The sequence below is a fragment of the Branchiostoma floridae genome, chromosome 5 (assembly GCF_000003815.2).
Source record: "Branchiostoma floridae strain S238N-H82 chromosome 5, Bfl_VNyyK, whole genome shotgun sequence".
NCBI lineage: Eukaryota > Metazoa > Chordata > Leptocardii > Amphioxiformes > Branchiostomatidae > Branchiostoma > Branchiostoma floridae.
Genome location: NC_049983.1, coordinates 13,686,075 through 13,703,508, shown reverse-complemented (window position 1 = coordinate 13,703,508; position 17,434 = coordinate 13,686,075). Strand labels below are relative to the sequence as shown.

Here is a 17,434-nt window from a genome sequence, read left to right as displayed (position 1 = left end):
CATGCAGACCCTCATAGATAAGATAGGCTAGAAATCAGGTAAAAGAGAGTCTGAATGAAACTCTACATACAGAGGCATTGTGAAGAACATACCGGGCTTAAGACAAAAATTACCCATGCGTTTTATGGTAGTTTGTACTGAAAATGTAGAGTCTATAGCTGCAATCAGCTTGTCGCTACTGGTGGCATCTCTTTCTATTCTCTTGTTCGGAAAGAACGAAGTAAACGTTGCAAGAGTCTTGCAAGAAGTGTGGGTTTTTGCCGAGTGATGGGTATTTTCCCCCGGTGACTTTACCATACCATGACTGACTGGGAGCCTGATACTCTATCTCGGTGCTGACTTGAACAGCTTCTCGTGTTTGTTTTTGCTTCTTTCTCACAGGCAACCCAACTCTCACGAGCTGCACACAGAATGGCAGCGGTCGTAGCTCAGTTGTAGTTACGGTAAACACCACGCTCTGCGCGCGGGAACAGGATCGTATTTCAAGGCGGTCTCAAGGTCCACGTCCTGTTGCATCGTCTTATTTTTAGCAGACGCTTAGGGACTCCATTATAGAACGGGGAAAGATCAACCACTGTCCTTGTTTGAGCTTCATACGTACTTCAATGAATTTGAATGATTGTTGTGTGTTATATAACTACAGCCACTGAATACGATACCTAGTTCGATGAATGGTCGATGTAGAGTGAAGGCAGTTTTAGGATCATTGAGTTCTTTTTATATCAAATAGAATTCTTAATTCTGAATGTCGTCAAGTCTTTCATTTTCCATTCAGGTTTAGAGTCTAGAGTTTTAGAGGTCAAGTGTTTCCTCGACAACTTAAGATGATTGTTATTTTAGGTACAAAATGTATATCTACCACTGTTAACGAAAAGTGTTCTCTAAGACATATCTAATTCCAATGCACGTAACTTACAACTTTGCAGAGAGTCATGAATCTATCATTCCTAATCAAACACAAAACTTGCAGCAACTTCAGTCGACACGTTTGTGTCATCTGGTGTAACTTTTGGGGCAGGGTAATTTGCAAACGCTTCGCTCATTTAAACATGATTGTGCTCTGACACCCAGAACTTGTTGGATGAACGCATCTCCACGCACACGACATTATCAAGAGCCTTGATCGCAACAGAGCGCGAAGGAAATCTAACTCGGTAGATTTCCGCTATCCTCCATTATTAAAGATGGGCAGATAAATGCGAGATTGGAGTCAGGTACCGCATGGCAAGCAGTCCTCAGCCAAAACCTCGGCGAAGTCATAACTTTTCTGATTTTTTTTCTTCAAATTGTACTTTATTTACTTTATCAACAGTGGGAAGTAGGTTTCATATTATATTCAGATATTGTAAAGGCATACTAAAATTCCTTGGACATTTGCATGCCCTGTAAGCAAGGCTCCTTGCTGTAAGATACTACACATGTATATCTGTAAGAGCATATAAAAACAATGCAAGTGAATCATTTGAAACAAACTCATGCTCCATTATTTTGATTTGAAGATTTACTTGTAGAGTTGCTGTGGCATCTGGCCTGAATGAAAACAACACGCACTATATCCGATTCAATGTTTCAGGTATACCTATAGACTAGACTTTCCAGTTAGTGGCCGTTGCTTTTGGAAGTACGAGTATGATATATATATCCAAGCAGATGTTAGAAGAGAAGACATCTTTGTACATGTGCCACACTCAGGTAGAATATGTTACCCTGCAATAGATGCTTGGACATTGATTGGATATTGGAGAATCTGGGTAGTTTTTTTATGTGCATTACGGACCGGGCTGTCCCAGCGGGCACACAGCTCTTGTGCAATCTCTAAGCAGATTGAGGGCCAAACTGAGGGCCAAAGCAGTATCTAACTGACCACCAGTTGGACACTGTTTTGTCTTATGCCACTGGTAAATCTGCTTGGAGATAACTAATGTTGTGTGGGTTTTGTTCCCGGCCCACTGTCTAATTGACGGCGGCGTGAGCGCGGCTGAGTTCCCAGGACTCTCGTGAGGGATGTGGGAACTCTTGGCTCACTGCCCACAGGCTGATGGTCAAATTGATGGGCGCCTATCGGGGATTTCAGCGTCACCCCGGTAACCAAGGTAACGGGTGATCCTTATCGCTCCGTACAGCTGCGGGCTATTCCATGTTGTCAATTGGGGGTTGGAAAATGAAACAGTGTACAAAGTGATCGGCGATTCCGAACAAGTTTACATAATTGACGATATTTGAATTTGAGTAGTTGGGTTTCCCCTTGCATACGCTGTATAACACCGAGTGTACGATCTTGCTTCTATTGTCTCTTCCATGGACGGCACAAGAAACGGGCACAAAGTGAAGAAGGACCAATAGGGTATACTGTTTCTCCTGGCCTGGGTTGAACCTTCAAAACATTACGTCGAAGAAGGTTAGACATCCAGTTAGAACATTACATAATAAAACATTTGGAAGTATCAAGAACTATAAAAGCCATCCCATACAAAGGTATCGTGTAATAAAAGTCAAGTTCAAACGCCGACGTGATCTGGATATCTTCCATGACGCTCTTTGCAATCTGAACTCCTGTATCCAGTTTCTCACACCTGGTAACGATCTACCTGTCCTTCAAACTCCTAGATTTCGCAATACATGTACAAGGAAGAAAGAAACTGTTAAAGAAATAACCTCCTTATTGCACTTTCTTACCATTTTTGTTTTCACTAATAGCAAAGAAGTTCCTGCCTACATTTCTACCATTAATCTCATTACAACCTCATATTCTACATTTGACAATGACATCGTCAATGTCTATCTTGTGACCGATACCAAACCAAGGAGCCCTGTTTTTACTTGAACCTCCTTGGACATAATTGAAAGACATGACAGCATTCTCCAAGCAGAGGTTGAGTCGCGGGGATTCTAACGTCAGTAGCCAATATTTCTACGGCTCTCTTCCCTCACATAGCGGTAAAATTGCCTGCCACTATAATCCTCGCGGCCCAACCTATGCTGGAGAATACATGGCAACACAGCACAGCATCCTATGCCTTGGGGCTGTGACAGAGAGGGAGAGCCGTCATTGATTGGGAGGGACTGGGGGCTTACAAACCAATCCTGTTGACCGTTATCTATACTTTATCACTCCATCTCAGAACCAGAACATTGGCAGGATGACTCGCATTGCTACCAAAGGCAGACACCATGCAGGATTAAAATGTAACTGTAGCTCTCCCTCCCTTGCTACAGTTTGCGAAAGTAAGTTGAGATATATTCTACAAATTAACGGTTGGTCTCCGTTTTCATAATAGCCTGTTTTGGCACGCTTGGCTCAACATGGCGTTGTTTCCTTTACGTAAAAGTAGATGTACCTTTTCGACCATTCCATCACAAGATTTCTTCAATACAGAGCTTCTGGCCCTTTTCACACAAGCTATGACGTTATATTTTGGCCCTTTTCTTTATTATCGTTGATAGTGGACACAGGATGAAAAATCGTATGATCAATATAACATTCAATATTGGTGGAGGTTTGGAACTCAGATTGTAAAAGAAAGCTTACATTGCCTTGATTGAGGATACCGATTTTGAAACAAAATGGAGTATAGTCTATAGAAATTGCGGCAACACTTCTCGAGGAAAATGTTCTAAACATACAGATGATCGCTCCTCTCGGCGGGGGGTCGCGAAAATCTTCCCAAATCAATGCGATGCCGACTCTGCAGGTAGGGAGAATGTGATAATGGTCTTACACAGCTACAACAGGCAGAACAAAGGCGGTCTAATTTGGTGGCACCTTTCTTATTCAGATGCCCCAATGTGAAGGTGTTAGTTAACGGGTGGGATGTTAATTGGGACCGTGAGAAGCCGTCAAAAGTATTCATGAGGGATAAAACTTGATTCGCTATTGAGAAAGGAGAGCAAATTACCTCGATATTTGAACACAAAGGATTACATTAAGAAATACACCTAGCTGTCACTTCATTATGGCGATGCGATGTCTATCATTATGCACGTAGACAGCTGGTTACATGGCGGTGGTCTATTTTCAGCTACCGTCAATGTCACACTACTTTTTATCTCCTCAGTGTAATCAAGGAGCTTGATAAAAGCTCCTTTGTGTAATGAGACTAAGACAGTTCATTGGCGATTTATTTTGAGTTTTGATTTAATCTAAAACATAAAATGAGGTGGAAATGCCCTGAAGATCCTAAAAGTTTTTTTCTCCTATTCAAGATATGATAGCCCATGCGAGCTACGGCATGCAGGCTCGTCCACACTTCCAGAAACTTTTGACTCTGAGTCTCTGCAGTCTTGCACCATTAAAGGACGTTATAACTTATATAATAGAATACTATATTATACGAACGTCTTTGCTTGCACCTAAAGCCTCGGAGAACAATCCAGGCAGGTGTACATACCATCAAAATTACAACCATGCTATATAATAATGAACAAGCAAGCTCGAGGCATCTCACTTTTCACAGAAATACAAAAATGTACCAAGCCAGTGTATATTGTAGGTATTATAATCATCGCACGAAATGCCAATGTATCATTAGTCTGAGAGAAACATAATATGTAAACCACCTAATGCCCATGGGCCCCTCATGGCGTGAAATAATGATGGGAACGGACTTGACACAATAGACGAAAACTGGCGACAACGGCAGCTAGTATATCATGGGAATAACTCTGCCGGGACCACACAACATATCATAGCCCCCAGAGCAAGAGTTAGGAGGGCTTTCTGTAGCTAGCCTGGTAGTGGTACTGGTAGTGGTAGCAATAGCGTCAATATAAAGCAACAATCGTTACCAGCCGTGCAACCTCCTTGGTGCATCAAAGCCTAACGTATAACGTACGGGGCTAACAGCACAACGCTACAGCGTCTACCTGATGCTGTAAACATCAACAAGGGGAGTTTCATTAAGTAAGGGGTGCCATTCTCTTCAGTAGAATCAAGGTCCTTGGCAGAATTACAACTCCCTCCGTTCATGATTTACTGATCAGGAACGAAGGCTGAATGGATATTAATTTTCCATTTACGACCATGTTTCCGATGTGTGACCACAATGATGGTGCATAGTTCACTTGCGATGCTGTACAGCGTGATTAATCTCCAAGCAGATCCACGGTGGCGTAATATAGTATCAAACCCAGCATTTGACTCCCTTTGGCCGGCTTTGATACTATCTTATGGCACCGTAGGATCTTCTTGGAGATTACAGCGTGATAAGGATTGGATTGCTTTATCTGTTCATTATGATCCAGCACCCCATCCCTGACTACAGAAACGACTGGTCCCTTAATTATTCTGGGCGCAATTCCACCCTGCAGGGCTCATTACCATTCCTGACCCGTCCCTTGGGAGTTCAGTCCCTAAACCACGTCGCACTTGACCCTGGGTCGTTCCAGGACCACCTTTGACCCACGAGTCTTATTTGTACCCGCCCTGTCTGGAGGGGATTCTGTGCCTGGCTTTCAAACATGAACATTTTGTTCAAAACACATTCCTACTTCATACTGTAATTGGTTTTGGCAGAGCCTTCTATATTTGCTCACCTTCGCAAAGCATGAAATAGTTAATTTGCATACAGTGTAGAGTTCTAGATTCTAGATCATTCCCACTTAGGTTAGAATTCAATTGTCATGCTTGTCTGGATTTCGAGTCTTTTGTATACACTAGTCAACTAACTGTTTACTGAAATGTGCCAAAACATATGATGTTGCTGGGAAACTGAAACAAGCAAACCAAGAAGATGCCAGTGCCTAGGTGCAGATAATATGCAGATGCACTAGGTTTCTGCGATGTGTATCATAATAGTTACCTTACACAAATGATGAGACATGTTTCATTCCAGTTGCATTTTCCTGGCTTTCCAGGGTGAGATATTTAATTGTCATGTTTAACTGTACATCTGGGTTCTGTCTAAACCTGAGTTCGTTACACGATAGTCTCTTTTTATTCATTAGCTCTCAATTTACATACATTGTCATATCCACATGCCTGTGTATTCTCCACATCTCCTACCACTCCAAAACAACCCGACAGCTACATTGCAGAGTACATACAGTTCAAAACACCAGCTGTCTCATCTTTAATTCTGCACTTGTAATACAAGTAGACAGCAAACCAAGATCAATACATTCCTTCCACCATGCAGACAGGTCACCGAGTTGTGTTTGCACAATTCCAAGGCAACTGACACGGGCAGAATATTTTCCTTCTGTCCAAATCTTTAAGTACATTAGGCCAGGTTAAGATTGTGTACGAGCCCTGAATGATAATCAGTGTTTCCAGGCCACTTTGTTGGCAGTCTAACAATAGTTATTGCTTTGTAGTTGAAACTCTGTGTGCTTGTCCCACCAGCCTACCCTAGTCTGTATACAGGCTGAGACATAGAACTGTCCTCTGTATGGCTGGGATGTCTGCATTCCTACCTACAGTGGTATGAGCTGGTACCTGTGGCAGTGTTTGCAAACATACCGGGCCTGGACGGGTCAGCCCTGTGTTGTTTACAGGAACCTTACTGAGCTGGGTCAATCTATTTGTCCTGCTTACCATAATCTCAACCAACACACTCATGCTAGTTACAGCTTCTCTTCCCTGATAGTGACTTTTTCATGTATACAACATTTATATAGGGTTAAAAGCACAGCAGTTTCCTAGGTGTTGGTTGGGCACTACATCTGTTAGTGAGAAACACAATCATGGGTATGTTGCATTTCTAGTGACCTCTGACATCTGCTGACCTTTGACCTGTAGCTTGACCCAGTCCCTACTTTCCAAGCAACTTGTAACCAGGTGTTGTTACCTATCAGCCTACAGGTGACTCTTGGCTCTGGATGAGTAAGGATTTCAACCTGTTCTGTGAGCTTAATGCTCGCAACCCTTGACCTTTCATCTTGAACTTGACCTGTGCCAGAGGCCAAGGTTCAGAACACTTAACCTTGGCAGCTGCATGATCCTCTCCAGGCCAGCAGTGGTGATCTTGGTGCACCCGTACAAGTCTATGTTAGTGAGTTGTGTCAGGTTATCTGCTATGAGTCCCAGACCCTTGTCCGTTATCTTGTAACACTGCCCAATGTCCAGTGTTGTCAGTTCATGCATGGACCGCACCATTCTGTTCAACCCCTCGTCACTGATGTTGCAGGACCCCAGACTTAGGCTGTGTAGGTGGTACAGTCCATGGGCAATGTGGCCAAGTGCTGAATCACCAACCTAAAAGACAGAACAAGACAAGGATATTTAATATGCTACCCCAAATGTTTATATAATAGCGTAATTGTACATTGAAGAAAAAATTACATTCAGAATTTTTGGGAAACGATAACATTGTAATCTATAAGAATATAAGATTCTAATATATGAGTATAAGGAAAAAAACGGCATGGAAAAATCCATAAAAGGGACGCCATTTTCTTTGCACCCTTGTCCTTTTTTGATATAAGAACCATTCCTTCTCTAGTTCTGTCCTAGGACATTTGTTGCCTGTCATCCCTCACAAAAAGCAGACTTTGCATCGTCCCCTTTCTGCAACACCCTACAAATAACAGCTATCTTCCTGCACCAGATGGCAGCGAGGCCTTCTCTAAATGTGTCGCCGACCAGCAGTGATAGAAAAACAACTCTCCTGCAGCCCCCCTTCAGATCATGAGCATTAATCACATGTTACTGCTCAAGTGCTGTACTCCATCATACACCTGTCATCTTCCCCCTTTGTGCTACATCATGGCAGTAATGGCTTTTTACTCCACCAACACCTGACAACTGTGGAGAGTCCTCGAAAGGGCTCTTCTACTTCTTTGCCGACGGGTACAGATGGTTTATAAACTCTCGTGTTATTCTCTCCTGGCATCTTTAGATGTCTCACATTTGTAGGAGCGTGCGCCACGTGCTGTTGGCGATACATTACTTCTGCACATTGACAACCTTGTGTGCTTCACGTAGGTAAATGGGAAAAGTGTGAAACCAAATAACTTCTGAAGAGTCCATCAGAGCACACTCCGATAGTTGGGAGAATCCCTGAATTACTTCCACAAAGATGTCCCACCATTTGAGCTAACTGCATGTCAATATTCCATCCTTGACCCATCACCTCAGGCAATACTGGCCATGACCCCAAAATGTGTGCATTCTAGAGGTGCTTGCCCCAGGCGTCACTCATACATGGACATGAGCACACACTTGCACACAGCCAATAGCTGCACCAACTGATTTTCTCCATAATCATTTCTGCTTCATCTCCCGGCATAGCTCTAGGTCTTCATTACAATTCTAACCCAATGATTCCATTTGATTACACTTCCATTATTTTGCAACATGAAAAAAATGGATGCAAGAAGAACAGAAACAATCATGTCAGGTCGAGTGGAAAACTGACGCCTGCACGTTGACATGTTGCTTTATAATTTTTTTGAACAAGCATAAAAGGAACCACATTTTCCATGGAGGCATAAAAGTCTGAGTTATTTTCCGATTGGGTCAAGTGGAACATAGATGTTTACAGATTGACATGTAGGTAAGTTGTACCAGCTGGTGTTCAGTAGTGGGTGTGTAATCCTTCACACTGTGACATGTGGCACACATGAAGCTAGCAGTGCTCCTTGGGATAACCCTCTCTTCCGGACTTCACTTCTAACCTTGCTCACACCTGCTGGAGTATCTAGGTCATATACAACTGGTATGGATGTCGCTCTTCGCTGGATTTATTAAACACACAAGCAGTTGTGGAGAGAGCTATTTTCAAAAAATAATTTTGAGTTTCTAGTGAGCTTGTACAAAGGTTACCCTTGTACATCATTTGTATGAGATTGACAGCGGTTCCGCACAAGGTCCTACTGCAGTAGATACAGAAAACACATAAGGAAATTCCATCATTCAAACCTACCTTATCACAAAAGGAGACGTCTAGGTGAGAGATTGTGGCACTTCCGTCTGCCAGATGCGCTATCCCGATGTCTGAGATGTTGTCACAGCTGCGCAGGTTTAGCTCCTTAAGGCTGCTCATCTTGGCAAGGTACATCATGCCTCCGTCTGAGATCCCGCAACAGAAACTGTAGGGACAACACACAGACAGGTTTTTAAATATCATAAACTAGAAAATCCTATCTAAATGCTGTAACAGGGTGTGCATAGATGAAGATATGTACAGATATGCAGGACAGGCAATGACAATTCAACTATCTCTACTGGTATATTATCTCTACGTTACTACAATTCTGCAAGTGTACAAAGTATGTTGAGCTGAAAATATTCGCTCTCAGTCTGAAGAAATTTCAGAAACTACTAGTACATTTGTAGTTTGTTTACAGAGAATAAGGCTGATTTCAGTCTAGGTCAACAGTCTCCTTTGCTGTCACGTTGGGGGCATGTTTTTATCAGTAAATGTTGCTACATTGGTTAGTGTTATTGGTCCCAAGTATGGAACAAAACATTTGCCATCCAAGGTCAGACACAAAAGTCATGGGCTTAGCAGTCAGCCAAATCATTCCCCGAGCTAGCCCCACAACTAATAATGATTTGCGGAGGAACTAACTTGTCTGTCTAGCTGCCACTGCTGGCATGGTCCTGCAGGGTGTGTTTTGCCAGCGGACAAATGGTGTTTATATGACTGAGTAGTAACCAGGGAGAGAGTGAGTAGATTTGCCTGCCTGACGCTGACCTTGCCCCAGTTGGCAGGTCCAAGGGGTAGGGCACTGGGTGTACAGTTACAGCAGACTGGCATGTTAGGAGTCAGGCATTTGGGTACCTAGATGGGCATATTTCATATCACACTTCCTACATATTCACTAGATTATTGAATGTAACTCTGACTTTGAAGCTAGCAGTGAAGCCAGTCACACACAACTAGTAGTTCATGGGTAGCAGGAATCTATAACTGATAAATAACTCCCAATATGACGTGATGTTCAGACTACCTAGCCTCCTTCACCGGCCTCTCTGGGAAGCTTGGCAATTTTTTTGGGGGGGGTTTCTTTTCGCGATTTTTAACCGGGAATATGCCGGGAAAGGAATATATGCCCGGAAAGGAATATACACCGGAAAGCTTGTACGGGCTAGGCGAAATCGGCTTCCCAGTAGGCCTGCTACTCTTCGGTATCTACAAACGCAATAATGATTAAGAATGCCTTTCAGACGGCCAATTAATGTATTCGCGAGAAGTTATTCACACTGCCGCGAGAAGTAATTCACACTTCAACGTTAATAGTGCACGGCCACCCCGAAGCGTGCCACAAACCTACGTAACGTTACCGGAAACCGTGCACACGCTGCCTGCCTTTGTCACTTCCAGAGTTAACGTTACAATAATTGATACAACAGTTTGAATAAGTTTTTGTATCAAACACGTGCAAAACTTACATTTCAGATCAGTGTAAAACATTTTTTCCAGTGGGTTTAAAAACATACTTTCATACACCATCGATGATCCGACCGGCAATCTGAATGGGGAGGGGGGCGAGAGCCGTAAAAAGTCTAAAAGACGGTCGCTCGATCTCGAAAAATACAAAAAACGATTTCCCACACGTAGTGCAAACAAGCCTTGCCTGATCAGCAACAAAGGCATGAAGTGGCGAGATGACGATGACCATGGTGAGTTCTCTGGCAATCGACGGCAAAATCTGATAGCAGAGCGACTTGCCTTGGCCTGTAGCAAGGCCAACAAAACAATCATTGCCTTCGCAGACCACAGCAATGGCCAGGGATAGTCCTTCCCTCAACTCGGGGAAGCTCTTTCGTACATAATGGGAAGTTTCAGCGGAGTTTTTCTACGGTAAGTACTCGTTTTCAAATGAGCCGTGTTTTGAAATGCGTGACCCGACGACCGTTACAAAGTTACGGGTCATCGCGCAACGGGGTGTGTGCCAGGCTGCCAGTGCTGGACGCGTTTATGACGGGAAGTTCGCACATCCATACCAAATGGTGATAAGTGTTTTTTAATAGGGCTTTGTAGATACCGAAGAGTAGCAGGCCTACTGGGAAGCCGATTTCGCCTAGCCCGTACAAGCTTTCCGGTGTATATTCCTTTCCGGGCATATATTCCTTTCCCGGCATATTCCCGGTTAAAAATCGCGAAAAGAAACCCCCCCCAAAAAAATTGCCAAGCTTCCCAGAGAGGCCGGTGAAGGAGGCTAAGACTACCAGGGTTAAGCCCAGCTATGGAAGAGGTCGGACCAATGGACCAAAATGCGTGTGTGGTATCAGTATCCTATGATTTAACTGCCTTATGGCGGCTTTACATCAGGGTTCTCAGTGACACCAGCACCTCACCTACAGCATCTTTCTATCTCAATCAGTCCAACTGATAGAACTCACTATGGGACCACAGCATCTGCTTGAAGTAGAGATTTAAGGATCAAAGGTCACGCACACAAATACATCCTGTCCTTTCCATCCTATCTCCAGTCCTGGCAAACTGAAGTAAATCAACTACCAAAAGATAAGATATTCCTGGCAAACCTGGCATGTTTAGCATCTATCCCTGGTTACTCCAAGTTGGTATCTGGTGCTCTGTGCTTGTGTATGGTCTTATCACCTACACTTGTATACAAAACTGCTGGGTTTGGCCCATATCACCATTGTGATTTCCTTCAGCACAAAATGAGTCACTACCTAGTTACCACAGAAGTGTGGTGTCAACTGAGGAAAAACACTGCAGCTCAAAAGTTGAAGATGCTAACAGTTTCCCTTTTTGACTTGATATATTTTTACTACACATTTGTAGACAATCTCTCTGCAATCTTTGTCATCTCCAAGCTAGGTCCATTTTTAATGCTAGTTATGTAGAATTATCTACTTTAGGAAACTAGCACAACTAAGATGCTATTGGCTTGCACCACAAGTTACTAATAAATGTTATAGTAACGTTTTAAGTTTTAACAATTCTGTCACCACTTGTAAACATCAGAATCATCATACATTTTTGTAGTAATTTCCAGTAGCTACTTTTATGCCTTGACTTTTAGGTTCTTTACGTGATTGGCAAGAGAGAATAGAAAGATTCTCCAGAAAGCCCTAGGTAATCAACATGTGTTGTGCCTTGAGCGCACCTGCTCAATACAATTCATTTCTGTTTGTCGGCAGCACTTCTTTAAAGTTTTTAACTACTCTTCTGATGCCCTACAAATTACAATCTTTTCGGGGTCCTAATTCAATTGAGACGAACCTTTACATTCACTGTTCCTCTGTCAAGGGTTAGCTGTCTAGGTAGATAGCCTGCATAACAAGCTTATTTATTTAGTGAGCTATGTACTTATAATCCTCTCCTTTTAAAATCTTTGCATAAAGTACCATATTCTCTGGGATGACATCTTGAGCTCAAGATAAATGACCAATTATGAGGTAGTTAATGAACAGACATGCTGTTTCAATGTACCCATGGTGAGATTATGGTCTTAAAATCAGTGCCAACTGCTGGGATTCCTACAAATTAGGCTCAAATTTCAGACTTGCTCCTGGATCACCTGTAAAGAATTTGATACTGACCTGTCTTCAATGGTGGTCTGCTGAATGAAATCTTTATGCTGAATGAAAAATTTAGTAATCATTTCATAGTATCACAATTCTAGTGAGCTAGCATTTGTTTGCCAAATTTGGGGGCTAAGTGCATTGCATTGCTTTGCTCAGTTTGCTGTGAGAATAATACTTGAAGTGGTATACTTTTTCTTATTCGCCGTAACAATCTCTTGGTTATCTCATGGTCTATTCGTAATTTTGATTTCTCAAGTTTAACCCACTCTGGAAAATCTTACTCGCATATAGCCTTATTGCCTTGACATTTCAACACACAGCAAAATATATCTAGCAAAAATGTCAACCTTATAGTAATCAGACCCTCTGCAGAGTGCTAATGTACTTCCCCTGGCGTTATTGAACCTCCCCCATGTGTGTAAAACATACAACTACACTGCTACCAGCAAAATCTGAACGTCTGAAAAATCTAAACACAACCTTTCGGATGTATTTCAATGACACTATGACTCAAAGATTGTTGTCCCCTAATCTCTGGTGCATTCATTGTGTTAGAAGCTTGTTTGTGACTATGCCCCCCACCCCCACACTGCACACCCATACAAATGCCGACTAGTTGGACTGGTCTGTCAGGCTCGCATGTATGAAGGCGGGTACGGCATGGCAGCGCGCCAGGACAGTTTCACAAACCGAGAACAAGACCCAAACCCCGCTGTTTAAACCCCTCGAGCCCGCTTCTTACCTCAGGTTCAGACTTTTCAATCTCTGTAGACCCTTTGATACATGTTTGAGTGCCAAGTCCGTGAGTTTTTGACAGTCTTGCAGGCACAAATGTTCCAAGTGCAGACACCCCTCTGCGGCGTTCTTGCTAATGCCTGACAAATGTCCGATGCCAACGTCTGAGATGTGTCTACAGCTTCTCAGGTTCAGATACCTGAGTTTTAGCAGTCCCCAGGCACACAGTAACAATCCCGTGTTAGTGATATTACAACAACCTCCCAGGTCTAGCCGCTCCAGGTTTTTGAGGTACTGTGCAATGCGTCCTAGACTGGAATCGGTGATCTGTTTACACAAACTCAGGTTGAGTTCCGTCAGGCTCGGCACGTCCTGGGTGAACGCGTGGCTCAGTCCGATGTCTGTGAGGTTGTAGCACCCGCTCAAGTTCAGCGACACGATGTTAGACATACCTTGAACCACGTAGCTCAGGCTCCTGCGAAGGGACAGTATTTGAACTTTACGGATTCCGCGGGAGACGAGGCTCGGGAACAAAGACGGGTTGGCCCGACGGAGATGTAACCTCGCCTCGACGCCTCTCCACACAGACCTGGAGTACGCGGCGTCCCGCCATCTCCTACACACCTGCGCCGCTCTGCCTCTGTCCCGGACGTCTAGGTGGCTGAAGATCATCGCTAAGATCTCGGGAAACAGACATGAAATGGTGATTTCATCCATTTCGGGGTGGGAATCGAACCCCACACCGCCGGGTTCCTCTCCACAGCCGCACGGTTTCCTGCCACTAACCCCGCAGCTCACCCCGGTCACGTGACGCGCTAATCCCGTATCGCATTTCCCGCGAGACGCGCGCTGATTGGCTGGGAGCGTAATCTGACCTGGGCGCCCCGCCGATATCTGATGTGCATATTGACAGCTCCAAGCTTTACCGAGCCGACACGCTGGGTTTTCTCTCAAAAGAAGCCACTTTTTATGGCGTTTCACCTGTAGATTTTACTTCACGAAGTGTTCAAACAAGTCTGAATGGCCCACCAGATAGTGTTACATTGCGAGGGTATCATGATGTTGGCGGAATATAAGAATTCCAGAGGTTTTCTGTGTTTTGAGTTGGGACGGTTCGTGAGTCAGGACGTGCCTTGACAGTCTCCTTGGCAGATTTGGACTGTTTGTGTTAGGGACAGTACGTTCTCAGCTCTTATCGATGGCTTGACTTTGGCAAGAAAATATGTCTCCACTTTACCGCTGTCACAGTTCCTTGTTATTTTTGTTAGTATGCTCTGACTGTAGAATGTAGTACACGTACGTTAACGCACGTACACGCGTGCGCGCGCACAGACACACAAACACACACACACACACATACATACACACACACACACGACAGAGAAATAGAAATATACTTCGCTGCTTACAGAAAAGCAGAATGTCATTATTATTATTATTAATGCACCAGAATAGCTTACACAATATTTTATGTCAGAGCAAGGAGGTTACCTTCTTGGTCAGAATGTTTCATGAAAAATTAAAATAATGGATCTAAACAGCATAGCAACATAGTTGATCATATTATTTAAAAAAAATGTATTCCAAAGTAGATGTGACAACGCATCAAGAGTTTTAAAACAGCCGGAGCTGAACCTCTGATTGGAATTTGGAGAGTAGGAAGTAACGTTACATGGCTTCGTCGACGACACTTTCGTATCACAGAATATGGGTAACAACGATACTTAATTCAAAATATGTATTTTTTAGAGTTTGTTTCGAGGTCAATGTCAAGCCAACTGTCGGCTCGTGCACAGTTATTATACTTTTGACATTAACCATTTTTTTCAAGTTTGTAAGTTGGGAAGCCCGTTGCGATTGGTCATGCTTTACAGTGAAATTGCTGGCGGGCATTCTGGCGAAAAGATTCAGGCCGGTAGCAGATGGTACAAAAAGGGTACTGAGGGAAATTTGTTACAACACTCTCTAACTTCTAAGTTGGCATTACAAGATAGCCAGGCGATCTGCCGTTTACGACAGATTGTTTACGATGTTCCATCTGAGTATTGGGTTGGATCGGTAACGTGGTTTTGACAGATTTACAAGTTTGACTATCGGAATGTTCCACCGCACAGGTGTAGGTGTGAACTGGCTATTTGTGTCTACAAACAGGAAACGGAAACGACCCCACAATGCCCCAGGCTATCTTGACACAATGGAAATCCACATTTTGATGAACCGTTTCCTATGACATCAAGTATTGGATTTGGAAGGACCAGGGAGTTTTCGGATTATTTGATCTAATCTCCCTTGGTATAGCAATCGGGCACCCTCTCCCACTTGAAGATAAACGAATCCTGATTAGTTTCCCTGCAAATAATCAATAATCGGAATGAGAATCGATGAAACCCCAGTTCTAACCACGCATCCTTACCTTCTCTTGCAAATACACTATGATTCCCAAAAGTCTTCTCTCATGGAATGGTAATTGGTGATATATATGTACTTTGCCGACTTCACATACTTCCTCCAAAGAGAAGATATACGATCCTCCCCCCAAATGGCTGTGAGACTGCACACCAGCTGCACACGGACAAAGCCTCCCGGCCCACGCGGAATGCATCAGCCGCTGGGCAGACAGAAAGAGAGCGAGAGAGATACCAAACTACATCGACCCGGTACTTGTTCTATAAGACGAAATTCCCCCACAGGATCCCCGTACAAGCACGGCTATTGTGGGCACACACCCACATCTGGAGCGACCAGGGAAGCGCTGCCGCCCGCCTCGACATTCTCCTGGGCTTCTTCAACCCCGATAGGTGAAGATGCGAAGCTGCCAAGTGATCATATTGAAATATTCTAGACACAGAACAGAGAGATGGTTGTCGTTACACACTGGTACACAAGTGGATCTTTGTTGAATACTAGGCCTTTGCTTTTATGGCATTTTCATTGACTGGACCAGGGTAATGAAAAACTAGCATAACCTGTTGTTGGTCAGGTGTTATAGGCATTGCCAACTTTGCTAAGGAGCTTAGCTAGGCCTCACTAAAATGTTAAAGTAAGATCAAGATAGAACTGGCCCGGAGTTGGGGTTGCAGCTGTACAAAGGGAAAGCCTTTCAGAGCAAAATACATTTGGATGGCAGGAGTGAACGGACCCCACCGGCCACTATAGTCCTGTATCGGAATGGTTAGTCATATGGGTCAGATTTTGGGTACCTTACCACCCTGGCCTCGGGGTATGCAGTCTGCTGGTCACCTTACTGAGCCCCGTTCTTGTAGATGTCACAGTTAATCATATTCTTTTAACTACCCGCTTGGTCTGAGTCAGGTCTTCTACGTAACCCTTCATCGGGCTTGTTATCTATAAAAATGGGAGGATGAAGTGAAAAGGGAGTGGTGAAAATGTGAAATGATTGTAATGAATACCAGTCATGCTGCGCGATTCGAGGAAAACTGGTCAACAGTTCTCCATCTAGATCTTGCATTCAGTCCCGGGAGTTTTCTTTGGTATTCTTCCAAGCCGTGTGACAAGGCTGACCTGACAAGTTCAACGCCGTGGCCCTGGAGGTCCGGGGCATGTCGGGAAGTGTCAGGCGTGCATTTGCTCAAACGTCTGACAGAGTTAGTGACAGGTGGGCGGTGAACTCAAAATAGTGCACAAGGATGTGGTTGTACAGTAAATACGAAAGGAAAATTGGAAATAGAAATCGTAAAAGTCATTCACTTATATCATAATACATACTCACATGGAACGTTGGCGAGAAATGTACGATGGTTTAAACTTTAAACCCCCTCCCCACCCTCACACACATTCATACACATAAACAGACGTACACGAACATATCGCCACTTATTCTCTAAGTATACACCCTGGACTACGAGAAAAACAAAACCTCTGCTTGCTCACTGCGGCACTGTTGCTCTGTAAATACCCGTATCGAGACGCTTGGAACGGCAGCTTGATTCTATCCGTGGCAATTTTCATATGCGGAATTTCATATTCAATATAACTTATTGATCAGGCACTTTAGACGCTCTTGATGCCATTTCAAATGTTTTTGTTCTCTTCTACCTTCCAGTCTTATTTTTTCAGCCAGCGTTCCTAACGCGTTAACGCGACATTGTCTAACACCTGCTCAGAATGTTCGCCCTTCACGGTTCTTTGTTTTCCCGTTCAAGGGGAGAATATTATAGCGGATTGCGGATATGCCGATGATCTAACAAAGATAAACTATACCTTTATGGTCTATTTCCTGATCGGGCTGATTTTGAT

General features: G+C 43.7%; 2 protein-coding genes across 3 annotated transcripts in view; one reads left to right on the top strand and one right to left on the bottom strand.

Annotated features, from left to right (window-relative positions):
• The window catches only part of LOC118415326 (protein Wnt-5b-like), a 100,454-nt gene that overhangs the window by 36,300 nt on the left and 46,720 nt on the right, over positions 1-17,434 (top strand). The gene's annotated exons all lie outside the window — the stretch shown is intronic.
• LOC118415325 (F-box/LRR-repeat protein 14-like) lies at positions 5,832-13,990 on the bottom strand. Its single transcript, XM_035819828.1, has 3 exons — positions 13,185-13,990; positions 8,862-9,027; positions 5,832-7,192 (listed from the first exon to the last, which is right to left on the bottom strand). Exons 1-3 carry the CDS (start codon positions 13,892-13,894, stop codon positions 6,872-6,874), a joined length of 1,197 nt encoding a protein of 398 aa, XP_035675721.1. The 5' UTR covers positions 13,895-13,990; the 3' UTR covers positions 5,832-6,871.